The 16,029-nt window shown below is 46.7% G+C and overlaps 1 protein-coding gene across 1 annotated transcript in view; it reads left to right on the top strand.

The window, feature by feature from the left end:
• Positions 1-16,029, top strand: part of PDIA5 (protein disulfide isomerase family A member 5) — a 96,693-nt gene that overhangs the window by 10,139 nt on the left and 70,525 nt on the right. Inside the window, exons 2-3 of the mRNA XM_032190563.1 lie at positions 375-501; positions 3,653-3,740. Coding sequence (XP_032046454.1) covers positions 375-501; positions 3,653-3,740 — 215 coding nt within the window. The remainder of the gene's footprint in view (positions 1-374; positions 502-3,652; positions 3,741-16,029) is intronic.

The following is a 16,029-nucleotide window of genomic DNA, read 5'->3' as shown; positions in this document are numbered from 1 at the left end:
CAAAGTGGTATTTCGCTGCTTCTCTCGTTACAGTATATTAAATTTACATAGGAATTTTCATTTGATTATCTGACTAAGGAACAGACTTGTAAAGGGGATGACTTCTTAACCGAAAACACATTTATTGACGTTGTGTTTACCTCATCTTTCCACATCGGAATGCTTGCCAGGGGTGGTGTTGGTCCAGTTTCAGTAAATCACGTGTATGGCTTTTTTTTGTTTGTTTAGTTGGTGAAATCAATATAACAGTTTATTTAAGGCAGCACATCTGCAGATTGTGATACAGGTCAAGGCAATTTCAAAAGCAGTCTTTGCTTTGTTTCTCAGTGTTGGAAGCTGTTACTGATGTTTCTCATGTTGTTTTTTTTCTGTAGGCATTCCTGCCACCCTTTGGGTATTCATTGAAGGTGTCTCCACTCATCGAAAAAATAAGTGACCACAAGGACTTTAAGAAGCTTCTCAGGACACGAAATAATGTACTAGCTCTGTACTCCAAATCTGGTGAGTTCTCCTGTTCTTCTGGACGTCACAGCTCTTTCAGCCCACCAAGTGTTTGCAAACATCTGTGTGCAGGTTAGGACCTGTGTCCTCTGCTCTAGTGCAGAAGCTCCTGATGTTTCAAGGTAGAAGAGGCTTCTTAACTTGGTCTGCTAATTGCCCTGTCATGTTGGCAGAAATGTACCTTCTGGCTTTGTCTCCAAAAATGGTGGCTTGTAAAAGCCATCAGTCAGAGCTTTCTGGTGTGTTTATCGCAGCAGTTTGCAAGCTTTGATTTCCTCGTGACACTGAAAGGCTTAATGATAGTTACAGTACTGAAATCAATCCGTCCTTGCTTTTGACAGCTTTGGATGTCCCACGGTTGTCTTTCAACTCTAATGAACAAAATATAAAAATAAAAAATGAGCTGCTTGTGTGAGAGGGAGAGAAATGGCTCATTTCACGTCATGCCACCTGTCCCCTTAAATTTCTTTGCTGCCTTCTCTCTCACTCAGGCTCTCATAGTTGTTCCCTCTTGCTTGTCTGTGTGTGTTTGCTCTTCCTCTTGCTGTGATCTGCTCCTCCTGTACCTTTTCTCATTTGTCACCTTGTTTGTTTTGGTGCTTTCTTTTTTTGTGGCACCACGTAAAATGGAGAAGCAACCTTAAGCTCCATATGCAACTGCAGAATGCTGGTGTGGACATGGAAATCATTGGCTGGCAGGGAAAAAAAAGGCACTACTAAATTTATTTTCTTTAATACTGTGCAGATGCAGTGTTATTTTGGTGTTGTTGCTTCCTTTACTTCCCTGCAGGCCAAGTGGTGCAAGATAATGTTTTGCTTGGTGGGTTGGGTACTCTCTGCCTTACCTGTTGCAGAGCTTTTATCTCAGAGGCAATGAGCTTAGGGATATGGTTTAATGGGGACTGCTAGCGTTAGGTCAGAGGTTGGACTTGATGATATTGAGGTCTCTTCCAACCTAGAAATTCTGTGATTCTGTGACATTGATAGAATTGCTCTGAATTTATCAAATCAGAGCAGTGTGGGGCAGACCTAAGCCTACCCCCCAATATCAGAGAGCTTCACGGACAAAAATGTGCAGAATTAGCTTTATTTTGTAAAGATGGGCTTATACTAAGATAGTTAAAATATCATATATGAAAATTTCTGTTACAAAAATATTTGTGTTTAGTTATAATGGGAAACTTTGAGTGCTTGAATGAGCAAATGGTTTTGCAGTGTCAGGTTCAAAGTGAATCAGAAAAGAGGTTCTAGTGCTTTTTGATTTTGAATGGAACACTTTAGATTAAAAAAAAAAAGACATCTGTATTACTCAGCTTTTTAAAGGGAAACTTCTTCTTATGCTTAATACTTTAAGTAGTGGTTGCTTTCATTTTTAGTAGCACAACTAGAACACTTTGGCTCTGATACTCATCATATAAATGTTGTCCTTTGGGCATCGTTCTAAAAGTATGTTGTGGAGATTTTTTTTTTTTTCTGTTTTTATTATTTAATTGCTTGGTTTTAGCAATCTGAAGCACTGCCTGCAGAGCTGGCTGTGGGATTAATGTTTCTTCCTCACACAGCGATCCTTGCACAATTAGTAAGTTCTTGCATAACTGTCACCCAGTGAAGAAAAAAGGCAAGGGGAGGAAAAAAAAATGAGAATAGAGGTGCAATTCTAATCTCAGTTATACATCCCCTAGCTGTGATGAGAAATTAGCCAACAACCGATTATACTGCTGAAACAAAGGCTTTGCTTCTCAGCTGAGTGTAACTCAATGAGTATTCCTGTCCCATGCAGAAAATTCATGAAAATCAGAAAATTTCAGGAGAAGTCCTTGTTTACAGGGGGCGTTCAGTTCAGCCTCCCAGCTGGATGTCTTGCCAGGGCTGCACAGCTAGTGAGTCTTGTAGGACAGGTCTGTTTAATTTGCAGTCTTTCTTTATTGGAGTTCTTCAATCTGTTCTGCTGTCAGTACACAGGAAGAATTGCCACGCGTGTCTACATCCCTGTGCTGTGGAGAGGTGGTGGTTGAGCATTACCAGCACTGGGGGTAGGAGAGTTTCCTAAGAGCTAACGTGAGTGGGCTGAAGGCTCTGATGGCACCGGCCCAAGAAAAGACTGTTGAATACAAAAAAAAAAAAGTCCTTTCTGGCTCAGGAGATTGTTGAGATAAAAATTGTGGAGGCTTAGGAATGATTTGAGGGGAACTATTACTACTTGCTGGCTCTCCTCATCTGCTCAAACCATGGGTCTTCATTTTCTCCGTTGCTGGAGACACGTTATTTTTCTACGTGGACATCTGATCTGCCCCAATATAGCCATTCCTAAATTCAATTAGGTGAACTGGTTGTGGAGCAGCAGCAGGTAACGTAGTTCCAGGATTTTTTTTCTGTTTTATTGAGGCAGGAAACAGTCTCATATTAGACTTTTGGGGGAACTGATGCTTGTTTGAATCTGTATCTTTCTTTCCTGAGCTCTTGTCCCATTTTTCCTCTCTGTTTATTTTTAATGCCATTTATGGGAGTGTTTTGGAATGGAAATGGTTTGCAAAATCATCACATGTCAGGACATTGTAAAAATCTCAGTTGACTGTTTATTATGCAGCCAGTTTTTGGAAGGGTCTTCTCTGGGTGCTTTCTGCTCTTAGTTTTGAGCTCCTCACGACTGTTGGTTTGGGTGTTTCCAAGGGTTATTGTGAGAATAGCAGCGTGTTGTTGTGTGTGTGTTTCAGGGATGGAATTGAAGCAGGCAGACACGCTGAATGACTTGCCCTTACAGCTGATGAAGGTCCTTAATGAGGTGCTCTAATTAGCAGACAGCGCTAGAAACCAGTTAATGCCCAGCCACAGGAAAATGACAGTGTGGGGATGGGAGCTGATTTGCAGGAGAGGACATGGTACAGCTCCACAAATGTAGGTCAGGGAGTGTAAGGAGGTCTGAGCTCCAGCGTGCTGTTTGAGGGGGGTTGTGGAGGGAAGGAGCCACCCAGGTCCAGCTGTAGCCAGCATTCCTTCTAGTTTACAGAAGGTTTTGCAGATCCCCTTCTTACTGGTTTCTTCAGATTGGAGATGATGTTATTCCAGTGCTTCAGAACAAAGGAATGCACCGCTGTGGTTTTCTGTGTGCAGTAATAATGCTGTTGGTGATTTATTTTTATTTTTCCTCCAGCTGCTGCTGCGGAAAGCTCGCTCAGGTTACTGTCCAGCGTGGCCCAGGAGGTGAAAGGACGAGGTACTATAAGCTGGATTGACTGTGGGTATGTGACGTGCTGTTTTTCTTTCTTTTTCCCCTGCCCTCCCCTTCTGGCTTTTGTTGCTGACTTCACGTTTTTGCCAGCTCTGAAGCTTTTTGCCTGTAACTGAACCCACACCGCTCTGTGCAGCTTGTTCATAACCGCAGGGAGCCCACATCTCACCGCCCTCTGCCTTCCTTCGGGCCGTCGGTGGGGGATCGGTTCTCCCCTGGGGCTGTTGTCACTTCTCCTGTGACAGCGTGCTTTCAGCCTGAGGCTGGGGACCCCTTCTGCAGCAGCGCCTTTCATGGGGGGCCCGTGGCGTGGAAACTCTGACTGCTCCAGTGTTCCCACAAGCAGGGCGAGGAATAATCCCACGTCACGCCTCAGCTGGAGGGCAGCGCAGCTCTGCTCCGACAGCAAATGTTGCGTGTGCTGTAGGGCTGCTGGGTTTTGAAGTGTCCACCCATTTCTGTTTCTCACTGAAATGTGTTTTCTCTTAAAGGACTTCCTCTGCGCTTGTAGGGCCGTGACAGTGTTTGACGTGAAGGCAGGGAAACTTGTTTTTGTAAGTGGTTGCCTGCGTGGGGTGGAACGAAATGAATAGGTGTGTACTTTCTGGGGTGCAGATCTGAAAGCCTTCCACGTGGTTCTGCCCCGTAACATGTTGCCTGTGGTTTTAGTTAAGTCTGTCTCAGTGCTTCTCTGCCTCTGCAGCTCGAGGGCTGTGCCTGCAGGTGGCAAATTCTCTTCCCTGCTCTGCAGAGGAGCAGGTTGCTGCCTACCTGTGCGTTTGGGTGGGTCTCCACGGTGCAAACAAATTGTGTGCTGTGCACAGATCCGTCATCTCTGAAAACCGTGTTTTAGAAACCAATCTCCATCCATCCAGTAGCGAACCAGGATAAATCATTGGTAAATCAGAGTGAATGCACTTTTGTGCTCCTGCCTTCTGTGCGCGTCCTGCCAGGCTGGTCCAAGCGCACAGACGTTTGCAGCTCTGCCCAGCTGGCGGGGAGCGCTCCCAGTCATCAGCTGGCAGAAAGCAGGGGTTGGTGAAGCCTGTCCCAGTTCCCACCTGCTGAAGAGCCGGCAAATAAATTGTGTTGACCCTGAAGAGGGGAAAGTTGTGGGGGGATGTGGCATATCTCTGGAAGCCGGTCTCCTTTTCTAATGAAAGCGCTGATAAACAGCTTTTGGTTGTTAGCAATGAAGGCTAGTGAATAGAGTAACGGGCCAGATCTTGGCTTCAGTCTCTAATCAGCGCTATTTGTGACAGCAGAGTGGTTGCTTTACCTTTGTGTCCCTTATTTCCCTTTGTTTTAGACTGCCTCTGTGTTGTGGGACTTGCTGCTTGCTCTGTGTGCGTGCGTGCAAGTGGTGTGTGTGTGCAGCTCCTGGGACGAGGAGGCCCTTTGGCTCTTCAAGATGCTGCTGTAATGCAACTCAGCAATAGCCAATATCTTGCAATAAATCTCCAGGATTTATTTTAGTTCTGAGTTGGGAAAGGAAGGATTCAGTGTTTAGGATTTGCATTTGAAATCCATGCAGGTATTGGCACTTAATTCAGTGGTTCAGTCTCTGCTCCTGAACTTGTAAATGGTTTTGATGGGGAGGGAAGCGCGGTGTTTTTACTGTAAAATAAAACTTGAGTTTTTTAAAAAGGAAAATTTTTAAAATAAAACTTGAGATTTCTCTTCAGCTTTTGGAGGCAGAGATAGTCCTGACAGTCCTTGAGCTCGTCCTGTGGAATAATGGCAGGTAGCAAAGGTGGTCTTTTTTTATACACACACGCCAAAGAAAAAGCAACAAATGGCTTGAGCCTGAACCAAATTTTTTGGTTGATTTGCTTGTTAGACCTCTAGAGCATTCTGAAATCAGTCTCAGCTTTTTAGTGACTCTTAAACCTTTTTTTCTTGATTTTTTTTTTTTTTCCCCTTTGATTACGGCTTCTTTTAATACAGGTGGCTGCCTGCATCACCCCAACAATAACAAGAGAGAGGCTGCAGGAGTGCTGTCTGCCACTCGTCTCGGAGGACTGGGAGCAGCTGAGCCCTGCCAGAGCTGCCCAAGCCGTTCACCCAGCACAAGCATGCTGCGAGGCTTATTTTCAAGTCTTCGTGCCGAAGCAAACTGCACGCAGATGCCGGGATATTTACAGCCCAGGCTCAATTTGTTTTACAAATATTGACAAGGAATGGCTTGTTTGGCAGCAATATTTAGCAGGGAATTTTGGCTTTGCTCGTCACACCCCGCTGTAGCGCACTTCTTTGCCTTCAGATCTAAGCGCTGGCGAGGTTGGCATCCACGCAGAGTTGTGGTTTGTGTCTCTGCTTCCCTGTGGCGGTGACAGCAGTCTTCTTCTTCTCTTTATTGGCTGTGGGTTTGGTGTTTTTTGTTTTATTTCTTGTAATTCCCCTTCCTCCCTTCATATTCGGGAGAAAGAAAACATATTGCTCTGCTGATGGAAATGGTTGTTCGTTGCCACGTCCCAGCAGTGCAGAGTGGGGCGGGCAGGTCTGTGGCTGCCTGCCTGAGCTGCTGCTCATGTGGGAACCACGCTCCCCGTCCTGGGCTTTGGTTGGGTCTGTGATCTGAGGCAGAGGTTAGGCTCGAGCTTTTGGTTCCAGGTTGTGCCGTCTCAGGAGGCTGCCACTCGGTTTGTGGCTCTGCAGCAGGATCACAGAGGTCCCTGGAGCACCAGGGCTTATGTGACAGAGGACCGGGACGTGCCAGGTACCCTTCTTCCAGCACAAGGAGGCTTACTTGGCTGAAGTGCCCTGCAGGAGCAGGGCTGTGGGGAGCACAGTGCACTGGGGACGCCTCTCTGTGGTTTTGTAGCTAAGGGCCTCGTGCATGGGCGCTTTGAATCGGTTCACACAGGCAGGTGGGGGCTGCTTGCAGCATTGGAGAGGTCACTTTTTGCTCCTGTGTGGTTCTATACATAATTAAACATGAAGTTATTTCAATTATGAATAAAAGACCTACAGATGAAGTGACAAATGTGTTTTATTCTTGCCTTTCCATGCTTTAATTAGGAATTCCTTGCTGAGATGTTTGATGTTGAATGAAGGGAGGTGTGAGATGACAGAATAGTGAGTTGTTAATGTCTGCTAAGATACAGTCTCCTGCCTGCTAGCTGCTTTTTGTGGCTGTGGGTTTAAACAGAGCTCTCTGCTACCTTGCATTTGTTTATTTTTTCCCTGGTGCTTGCTCCCAAGCTGAGTTTGGGCTAACTGGTAGCATGGCTAGAGCAGTGGTGCGTGTTGATAAATCTCATTCAGAGTGTCCCAGAGAAGATGGATCGGTCTTGTGAGCAAGTGCCTTGGGACTCATGCTCCGGGAGACACCCTCTTACAGGAGCTGAGAGTCTCAGCTCCTGTTCCTGGCTCTGCCATTGAGTCCTTGCTATTAATCTGTGCTGTTTAAAACAGAAGAAGGTGTATCTGTTTTTCAAGCAGTTGGATAAATATTGCCTGATTCATTAGTTAATATTTATAGGGTTTGGAGAACTTTGAAAGGAAAAATGCTACAGCAGCACAAATGGGCACTGCTCATTTAGCGCGTTCAGATGCTGTTGGGTGGGCGTGCAAGCAAGACGGGGACCGGGTTATTTATTGAATTCTGTTTAGTAGCAGGCTGATAGAAGTTCTGAAAATGGAAGGGATTCAGAAGGGAGCTGGAAGCTTAAGATGCCTGCAAAGAGAAGCTGTGCTGTCCTGCTGTGTGATCTCTGCATCCAGCTGCAATGAAATGTGAGTCAGGGTGCGATGGACCTGGTGTGGGCAGGCTGATCCCATACGTGTGGTCCAGAGCCTCTGCATCCTGCAGAGTCCCTCCTGTCCCTGAACCCCATCTTCTGAACCATATGAGAAGGGGGTTGAGTGTAGATGTAATCAGGTAAAAGTTTTGTGTAAAAACAGAAACTTGCTAGCAAATCCTAATGGTGGTGAGTAAAAGGCACAAAGTGACGTGTGTGGGAGCACAGTGAGCTGAGCTTAATGCTTGAATGAAAGGCAATTTTTGTGCCTTTTGTGAAATTAGTGCTTTCTGTCCAGAGCATAATTGCTCTTACTGTAAAATCCTGTGGTAGGCAGAAGTGGGGAACATGTGAGGCTACTGATGGGGTAGCCCTGAACCAGAGGGATGCTGGCGTTTCCTCAAATAGAGGAGAGCCGTGTCTTGGACTCCTGGTTCTTCTAGCATGGTTCCTTACCAAAAATCAAATACCTGAGTGTCTGCTTGCTGCTTTGTGGAACTGCAGACCAGGCACACCGTGCATACAGGTGGTGCTCCTTGTGTGCGTGTTTGATTTTTAGCATAACTCCTACCCAGTTGTGTAGACGGGTATTTTGAAAAAAGCACCCATTTCTTTGGCTCTAGGTAAATATTCCCTGCTCAAGCTCGCATGGTTCCCTTTGCTGTAGGTCCCAAACATAAACAAAGCTGTGTGGTTCCCATCTGCTGTCATAGCGCATGTGCTTGGCTTTAGCACATCAGACTGCTAGGGAGAGGAAGAGCCATATGGCTAAAATGTCTGGCTAATTTTTGGTTGGTTTTAATCCCGCTTCTCCCGCTTCGGTGTCCTGTGTGTCATTCCTGTAGTCCCTTTCCCCGAAAGCTGTTTTTAAGTGTTGCAATCCTGTGACACTTAATTAGGGGTGAGGTGTTTCCCTCAGCATCCCACCCCAATCTGGCTGGTAAAGAGGCCCCTTGGAGGCTACGTATCTAAACACCTGCTGGCCCAGAAGAGAGCTAAACCTAGTCAGTAGTCTTCTTTTCTGGGGTGCCCCCAGTTTCTGTGTTTGTATGCGTTTTAGATTAAATCTTTCTTCCCAAATTTTTGACTTCCTAATGCTTTGATATAGTAAGGCTTTACCCATACACTATCATAAATTAATTTATTTAATGCCTTGGAACAGGACAGAGAAATTTCAGAAACAAGGCTGCTGGTACAGATGGCATTAAGTGCCTTTTTGCTCTTTAGTTTCTACCTTCGCTCCCCTAAAGCCGATCAGAAATAGGATTTATTTCAGAGTAAGTCTACTCATCTTCCTTCTTGCAGTTGAATTTTAAAGCTGATGAAAAGCTTTGAAATTGCAAATAAAATTGACCAGATCTAATGGGGAGAGAAAAGGAAAGAAGAAAGGAGCATGCTTGCACTGATGTAGCCCCTTTCATCCAAGGGTGTTTGTAGTGTTGGGATTTCTGCCTTTTTCCTTCAGCTGTCCTGAAGGTGAAGGGTGGTGGTGGATGGTAAGTGATGCTTGGTGCCAGCAAAGAGGAGCCCATTCCCAGTTGGGTTGGGAAGAGTATACCAGGTATCTGTAAGGAATGGCTTGCAAGCATAGTTGTACTGACAACATGATCCTTGTATGAATGTGGTTTATATGGGCAAACTGTGCATTTGCAGCACGGATTTCCAATGCCTTCCTCCTCCTGTCTCTTTTGTAACCTCTGTGCAGGTGATGTCAATTCACCTTAAAGCCATTTTACATCACAGTCAGAGTGGCCGTGCAGGAACTGCTGCTCCATCCTCAAAAACCTTCCCTTAGGTAAGCTCTTGGTTCCTAACATGATAAACCTGCTCAGTCTGGGGTGTTGCACTAACTCAGAAATAGGGAGCATTTAGCTGAAATCCGCTCTAGTGCCTGGCCATACAACTCTGGGTTCCTATTGCAGTGTCAGCCTAGCGGTGTGTGCGCCACAATTCGTGTTTTGCCTCGAGGCAGTGATTAACCTTCAACGTTGTAATTTTTCAGTCTTTAATGAAGAGCAAATGAGCTAAGAGTTGGTGAGAAGTTACCTCGGTTTTCCTGCAGTTACTACTTCGTTGCAAAAATCCTCTGTGTGCTCTCCAGGCTCATCATGCAGCAAGAAGCCATAAAAGAGGTGGCAGAGGAACAGTACGATACGTTGCAGCTTCCTTGAGCCTGGAGGTGGGACATCCAGAACCTGCCTTCGTGTGGTTTTATTTAGGATGAATTCAAAGGTACAGTGTTAGTGCTCGTGTCCAGGTTAGGAGAGTGTCCTTCTGCGCCTAGGTGAGGAGGGTTAGAGATGGCTGGGACGTGTCTGAAGAGGAAGGCTTCATCTTCATAAAGAGAGTTCAAGTGCTTTGCGTTTCTAGAAGTTCCTTTGGTAGCTCCTTTGCAGGTGTGCACCTTATTTCTGTGCAGGTACGTGAGCTGCTGAGTGCCTCTTACTAATTTATATTTCCATGGAAAGTAACATTCATTATTACTGACTTTCTACAGGGCTGGAGCTTACGCTGTATAATTTTTTTCCTTAATTGGTTTTGTTTGATGATACCTGTCACCTTTTTGTCTTGGGGTTCTTTCTGTTCTTTAGCTCACTCTTGCTTTTAGTGAGAATTAATCTCATGGGTTTTAATTTTGGGAAAAGACTTCTTTTCGATCTCATTTCTATAGATTCTTGGTCTCTCTAATTGACTAATGGGCACAGTCATTTTTATTGGATGCCTGCTGGTGCTGAGTCTCCACAGCACAGGGATTTTTCTGTTTGCATTCCTGGCACGTTTCAGGGGGAACATTTGGAGCAGAAGGCTCTGAAGATTGCCCTGTGGGTCACAAAGGGGCTTTCTGCTGTGCTCTGGAGGGGAAAATCAAACCTTAAATTCAGAAGAGAGACTGCCCTGTCAGCCTGCTAATCCGAATCTTTAATTCTTTCCAGCAGCACACTTTCCCTTTCTGGTCTTCGCGTTCTCCATCCCTTTAAAGATTCAAGCTTTTCGTCTACCGCCTTGTTTGAGCTGCTCATTTGTTCTGTGCCATGGAAACCTGCTGCTCTTGTTACTTGTTTTGAAAGTTCATTTCCATAAGGAATCTAGAACAGTGACAGAGCGTTGCTTCCTCTTCAAAGACAAATCCAACGTTTTAAGCTTCCTGTTTTTATTTCTTCTGTGTCCATCCCTCTTGGGTCCTGTTCCTGTTTTGTTTGTCTGCAGGTTCTTAAAGCCTCCTCCTGAGCGTAGTATCTAAGTGCCCGGCTGCACCAAGAGCTGTGTGTGTGTTTTCTGCTCAAGTAGATGTAAGCCATTACCGGCCACTGGCTGCTTAGCACAGCTCTTTGGAGAAGTGCTCTTGCAAGCCAGGCTGATGGTTTGAGAAGTGATTTTTTTTATTCTCTTATTTCAGGTCTGTCTCAGAGTGATACAGGAGGGTCTGGGATTGTCAGAGAACACGAGGAGCCTTACAAACGGGGCATGCAGTAAGCAGAGGTGGTAGCAGCTGCCACCCCAGACTAGGAGGGAGGATGACACAGAGGCAATGCCCCCCAGGCTGAGAGGAGGGGGTTTGGGCACGTCGGTCTGTTGTCATTTGGTCAGCAGAGTATGCAAGCTGCTGCGATGTGAACGGCCTTGTTGGAGCTGAGGATTGATGATTGGAAGGAGCGTAGTCAAAATGCCATATTGGCCAACGCACAATGGCTAATGAATCGTGTTTTTTGATTTCTGAACCCTGCAGGAGCAAATCCAACTACAACTGACTGCTAATGACTTCCTCTTTCAGATTAGGCTTGCAAGTACAAATGCGGTTTTTATTTTTATGCGGCTTGTCGAAATTTCTGGCGTTGACACCCCCTTTCGCTGCCTTTTTTTTTTTGTTTTTTTTTTTTTTTGTTTTGGGTCACAAGCTCAATTAGTTGTTTGGCAGGCTCTCAACTCCCTGCTTTCTCAGGATGTTCATCAGCCTGTTGTCTGGAGAGGGTACTCTCTGGAAGATAGCCAGAGGGCACTGCAAAGGCTGTGCATTGGGCCGGGAAACCCTGTTTGATAATTCAGTTCCGAGGGGTAGTCTGAAACTGCACTTCCCTGAAATTATAGCTGGAGTTGTTCTCTGTTTGCTGCTTTTCACCGCGGTGTAAGGGAATGAAAGCAATTAAACAGCAGAGGCAACAGTGAGAGAGTGCACTGATAACCTGGTGACAGCCTTGATGGGTGCCTTCCAAAGCTTGTTCCAGCGTTGGACAGCTTGTTTTATGGGCAGCCCTGCTATGTGTCTGCCTGCTCCTCCTCCTGACCTGCTGTCTCATCTCTTCCAGCTGTTGGGACAGTGGCAGCGTTTCTGTACAGCAGAGCCTCCATCCTGGTGGGGTCTACAGGTGCAACTGATGCAAGGGACTGCTGAAGCATCACTGAGACGCGTTGTTGAGCCTTGTTTCAGAGACAGATACCAGATTTTTATCTGCTCTCCAGACCGTGAGAGCTGTGGTTCGTGTGGTTATGTGATGTGCTGATTGGAAAGCAAGATAGTGTGGTTGCATGCACAGAAGCTGACCTTGTTACTTAAATCAGTGCTGCCACAGTGTTTTTGTAAATCACCTCTCTGGCGTCTGGGAACGCTGTGGGTACAGGCGAGAAGGGAGGTTTGGGCCCGTCTGTGTTGCAGACGCCAGCACCGTCTGAGTGAGGTGGCTGCACAGCACATGCACACGGTGCTGGTACGTTGGCAACTTTCTGATGGCATTTTTGTCATCTGCTGAGTGAGGATCTGGCAGTCATTCTACACCCTTCCTCCCCAGAGGATGTGGTGGTGGTGGGGTTGTTTTCCCATCTTGCTGAGGAGCTGGAGGTCAGCAGGACGTGCTGAAGGCAATATTTAGGGAGCTGGAGAAGGTCTTGTTTGTGCTTGTGAGGAAGGCTGGTGCTGCAGATGTTTGGTCTTACCCTGCTGCCTTCATGACCTGCCAGGACAATATCTGAGTTTGCCCCAAGGTTGGTATCTTGTGCTGCTACCTCCAGGCACTGTCTCTTAGTCACGATCTATCCGGATTGGACTTGTTTTGTTTTCAGAAATCTGTGTGGACCTAGTGCAGCCAAACGAATTCTTGTATTCCTCCTGCCTAGCTGTGTTAGCTGCCCTGTTCTTCCCCTCTCTGAATTACCTCACCAGGCTGTTGCTAAAGCCTCTCTGGGTAGCTCGTGCCGCCAGGGACTGCCACCAGGTTTTCTCACCTCTTTTGCACCCTTCTGGCCACGAGCCAGCAGCTCCCCAGCCTGCGGCAGAGCATCCTGCACTGCTCCTGATGAGTGCCTGTGGGAATGTGTCCCGTTTGGATGTTGGCTTCGCCAGTTGTGATCCAAAGGAGGTCAGATCTCCTTAGCAAGCCCCCATCCTCCTCCCATCCTGGCAGCAGATGGCTGCCCCTGCAGAGTGATTATTCATGCCAGCTAGCACCGACAAGGGACTTGAGAGGTTTGCAGGGAGTGCTGCTGTTGGGGCTTTCTGCCAGCTCCACTCTAACCCCAAATGACAGAAAAGCCTACCAGGAGAGGAGACGGAGATGTGCCTGGAGAGGATGTGGTGTTCCTACGATGCGTGCTGTCCTTGTTGTTTAGACTCCTTGCTTAATTCAACTCAGACCTTTTATGCAAGCTGCTGTGTGTCTCTGCTTCTCCAGGAGTGTTTTGCAGCTCCAGTTTGGTTTTGCAGGAGTGGGGAGTGTGGGGAAGGTGCCTGTGGGAGAGGAGGGAAGCCATGCTGATGCCCCACTTACAGTTCGACCTTATTACCATGTAGCTGCTGGTTGGGTCCTTCGTGATACTGCAGATAAGGTGATGCTTTGGATGGTTTTCCAGAGAGATAAAGCTTTAGGAGTGCCCGCAGGCAAAGCAGGGCCCCTTTCAGCAGTAGCACAGCAGGGATCTGCGAAGTTTGAATTGCTCTGCACAGAAATGCCACGAGGCAGCTGAGGATGGCTCCTGGGGACACGTTACTGAGCCACCCTCAAGCCAACATCTGGAGCGCGTTGGCCTGGGTGGCAGAGGGTTCATTTGGGGGGCATTTTGTTTGTTGTCCATCAGTGTCCCGTCCCCCGGCATCAGTTGTTGTAACAAACTCTTATACTGCCTCTTCAAGTGGCATAATTAAATTGTAAGAACCGGAGTCCTAATTACCCTCTCCCTTGTGGGAGCTGAGAAGCTCGTCTTTGGAGAGAGGCTGCTGGCTGCGATCCAAAGGAGACGAATCTCAGAGCAGGCTGCATCTGTGTTGATATTTACTCATATTAAGGATAATGGTCATTACCAAGTGATATCAGAGCAGGGCTGCTCTTTGCAGGTTATTTTGATCTGGCTGGAAATGAAAGAAGAAGGAAAAGGAGAATGGGTCTGTCTCTGCTGTTTCTGCATGTCTTGTTTTCTGCCTTTTCCAGAGCAATTTCAGCATAGCATCCGAATCGGTGGGCCTGGCATGTGCAAAAATCTGCACTGATGCATGAAAAAAAATTACTGATACATATTTAGACATTTCCTATTCAGGGAATTTGCTCCTCTTCCATCCCTTGCATCAGTGCAGATAGATTGCATAAACAGAGTAAACTCCCAATGCACTGGTGCAGAGAATCAGCCCAGTAAATAGCAAGAGACGTACTGGAGCAAACTGCTGCTTGCTTTCCTGTGATAATGGATGTGCACTCAAGCAGCTACAGGGATCTCTAAAAATGGAGCAATCCTGAAAGCAGGGCAGGCTTAGTCTGTTCCTTCTAGTGAAACAGCTGTTCTTATCTTTCCTTTTTTAATAGAAGCTCATGCAAACGGGAAGGGAGTTGGTAGGCGTTGGAGTGGCAGGAGTTGCTAGTGCCTTGCTTAAGGGTACGTCACCGTGGTCATATTTGGTAGCCTTTCCAACTATAAACACTGCAGAACTTTTCTAGAGATCTAGACTGATAAGCGAGGAAAAATTCCCTATTATTCTCTGCATTTTTTGAAGTTGCACTGAACTGATGGCAGAACTGGTAGCAGAACTGCCTTGACACCCGTTTTGCTCCTCTGCCCGTGCCAGAACAATTGTCACCACATCCTGGGGTGTCGCAGCCCCTGTTGCTAGAGGCAGGTTTTCAGCATTGCAGTTGCTTACCTCCACCACCACCTAATGTTTGTCTTGACACGGCTGAGGTGACCGCAAATATCTGTATATCCTGGAAGCTTTTGGGAGTGTCTAGAAGGATATTTACAAGCGTTAACTGACCTTAACGTGGGCTGACCTTACCCAACTGCCAAACGTTTAACTCCAGCAGTGCCATAGGTCTATGCCCCTAGATTTGTGTCTGGGGCAAGATAAGAGGGGGGTCTGAAACTGGTGCCTCCTCCTGTGGTTCGTTGACCTGTGAGTCCTGTAGGTTTAGCGCACAGGACTGCAGGTAAGTGAAGACAGGGTGTTTCTGGCCCCAGGTTTGGTGGTTTTGCTGGCTTTCTCAGCAGAACTCCAAATCCAGGTTGTTTTGTAACCTGGTTTGGTTGCAAGGAGGGATGTTCATGTTATTCACCGAACAGATAACATGTTTTAGCTTCATCTTCCACTGGAGTCTGGGGAAAACAAAGATGCAGCAAACCGTAGGAAGGTCACTGTCTTCTCAGGCTCAGAACTCCAGCCTCCTGGAGAAGAAAACAAAACGTTTAGGGGCTGCAGTGACTGACTTTGGCTATGATCTGAAAATGTAGGATAGACATGAATCAGTAACACTTAGGAGAAACGTGCTTCTCTAGAATTGGGGGGTTGCAAGTGCTCCTTACCGGGGAGGTGGTTACATGCTCTGCTGCTTCCTTAAAGTACTCCTTCCAGTTCCAGCCTAACGTTCTGATTCCCATGCACGTGTCTATAGTATCCCCTTCCTTATTTCCAGCCAAAAATAATCGTTTGGGAAGTTTCCATGAAGGTGTGCTGTCATCTTCAGCACACTGCAGACGTACTGTTGGTTGTTCCTCCCGTTTGCAGGAAGGCAGCTGGGGAGCACTGGCAGAATTAGCGCCAGTGCTGGCAGCAGCGCTTCATTTGGTGGGACCCTTGCATCTCGATGCCTCTAATGTATCTCTAATTGGTTTAAACTTGATGGGTTTTCAGTGTTTTCATTTTCTAAAGTGATTTCTCTGTGCAAAAAGTACGAGTTGTCCTCTGCTGGGAACAAGTTTTCAAGCTTTTTTTAATCTTGCTGTTTGTCAATGCAAAGACTGGCTTCATCGGTGTGAATCATCCTCTTCTCTTTGTAGTCCCACTGTTTCACTCATCTCCCCAGGTCCATGTCTCACTTCACATTCACTCAGCTCGAAGCGGACTTAATCTGCATTTGTGTCATTTAGGACAGTGTATTCCACAAAGACCCTTTACCTCCCACCTAACCAACACTGCAGTTTCTCCTGTGGCCCTTTTCTCTTCTGTAACTCAGCCTAATGTGGCTCGGGCTGAAAACAATTCACTCTTCTTCAGTTTGAAAACCACCTGCTTCCCTGGTACGGGCCCAGGCCACATCCCTCAGGCATATTGTGGATGGGGTTGCTGGGCTTGGGGCTCCAAAA

This window comes from Aythya fuligula, chromosome 6 (assembly GCF_009819795.1).
Source record: "Aythya fuligula isolate bAytFul2 chromosome 6, bAytFul2.pri, whole genome shotgun sequence".
NCBI lineage: Eukaryota > Metazoa > Chordata > Aves > Anseriformes > Anatidae > Aythya > Aythya fuligula.
Note: the sequence above shows the minus strand (reverse complement) of the source record. Positions and strands in the feature narration are given on the sequence as shown.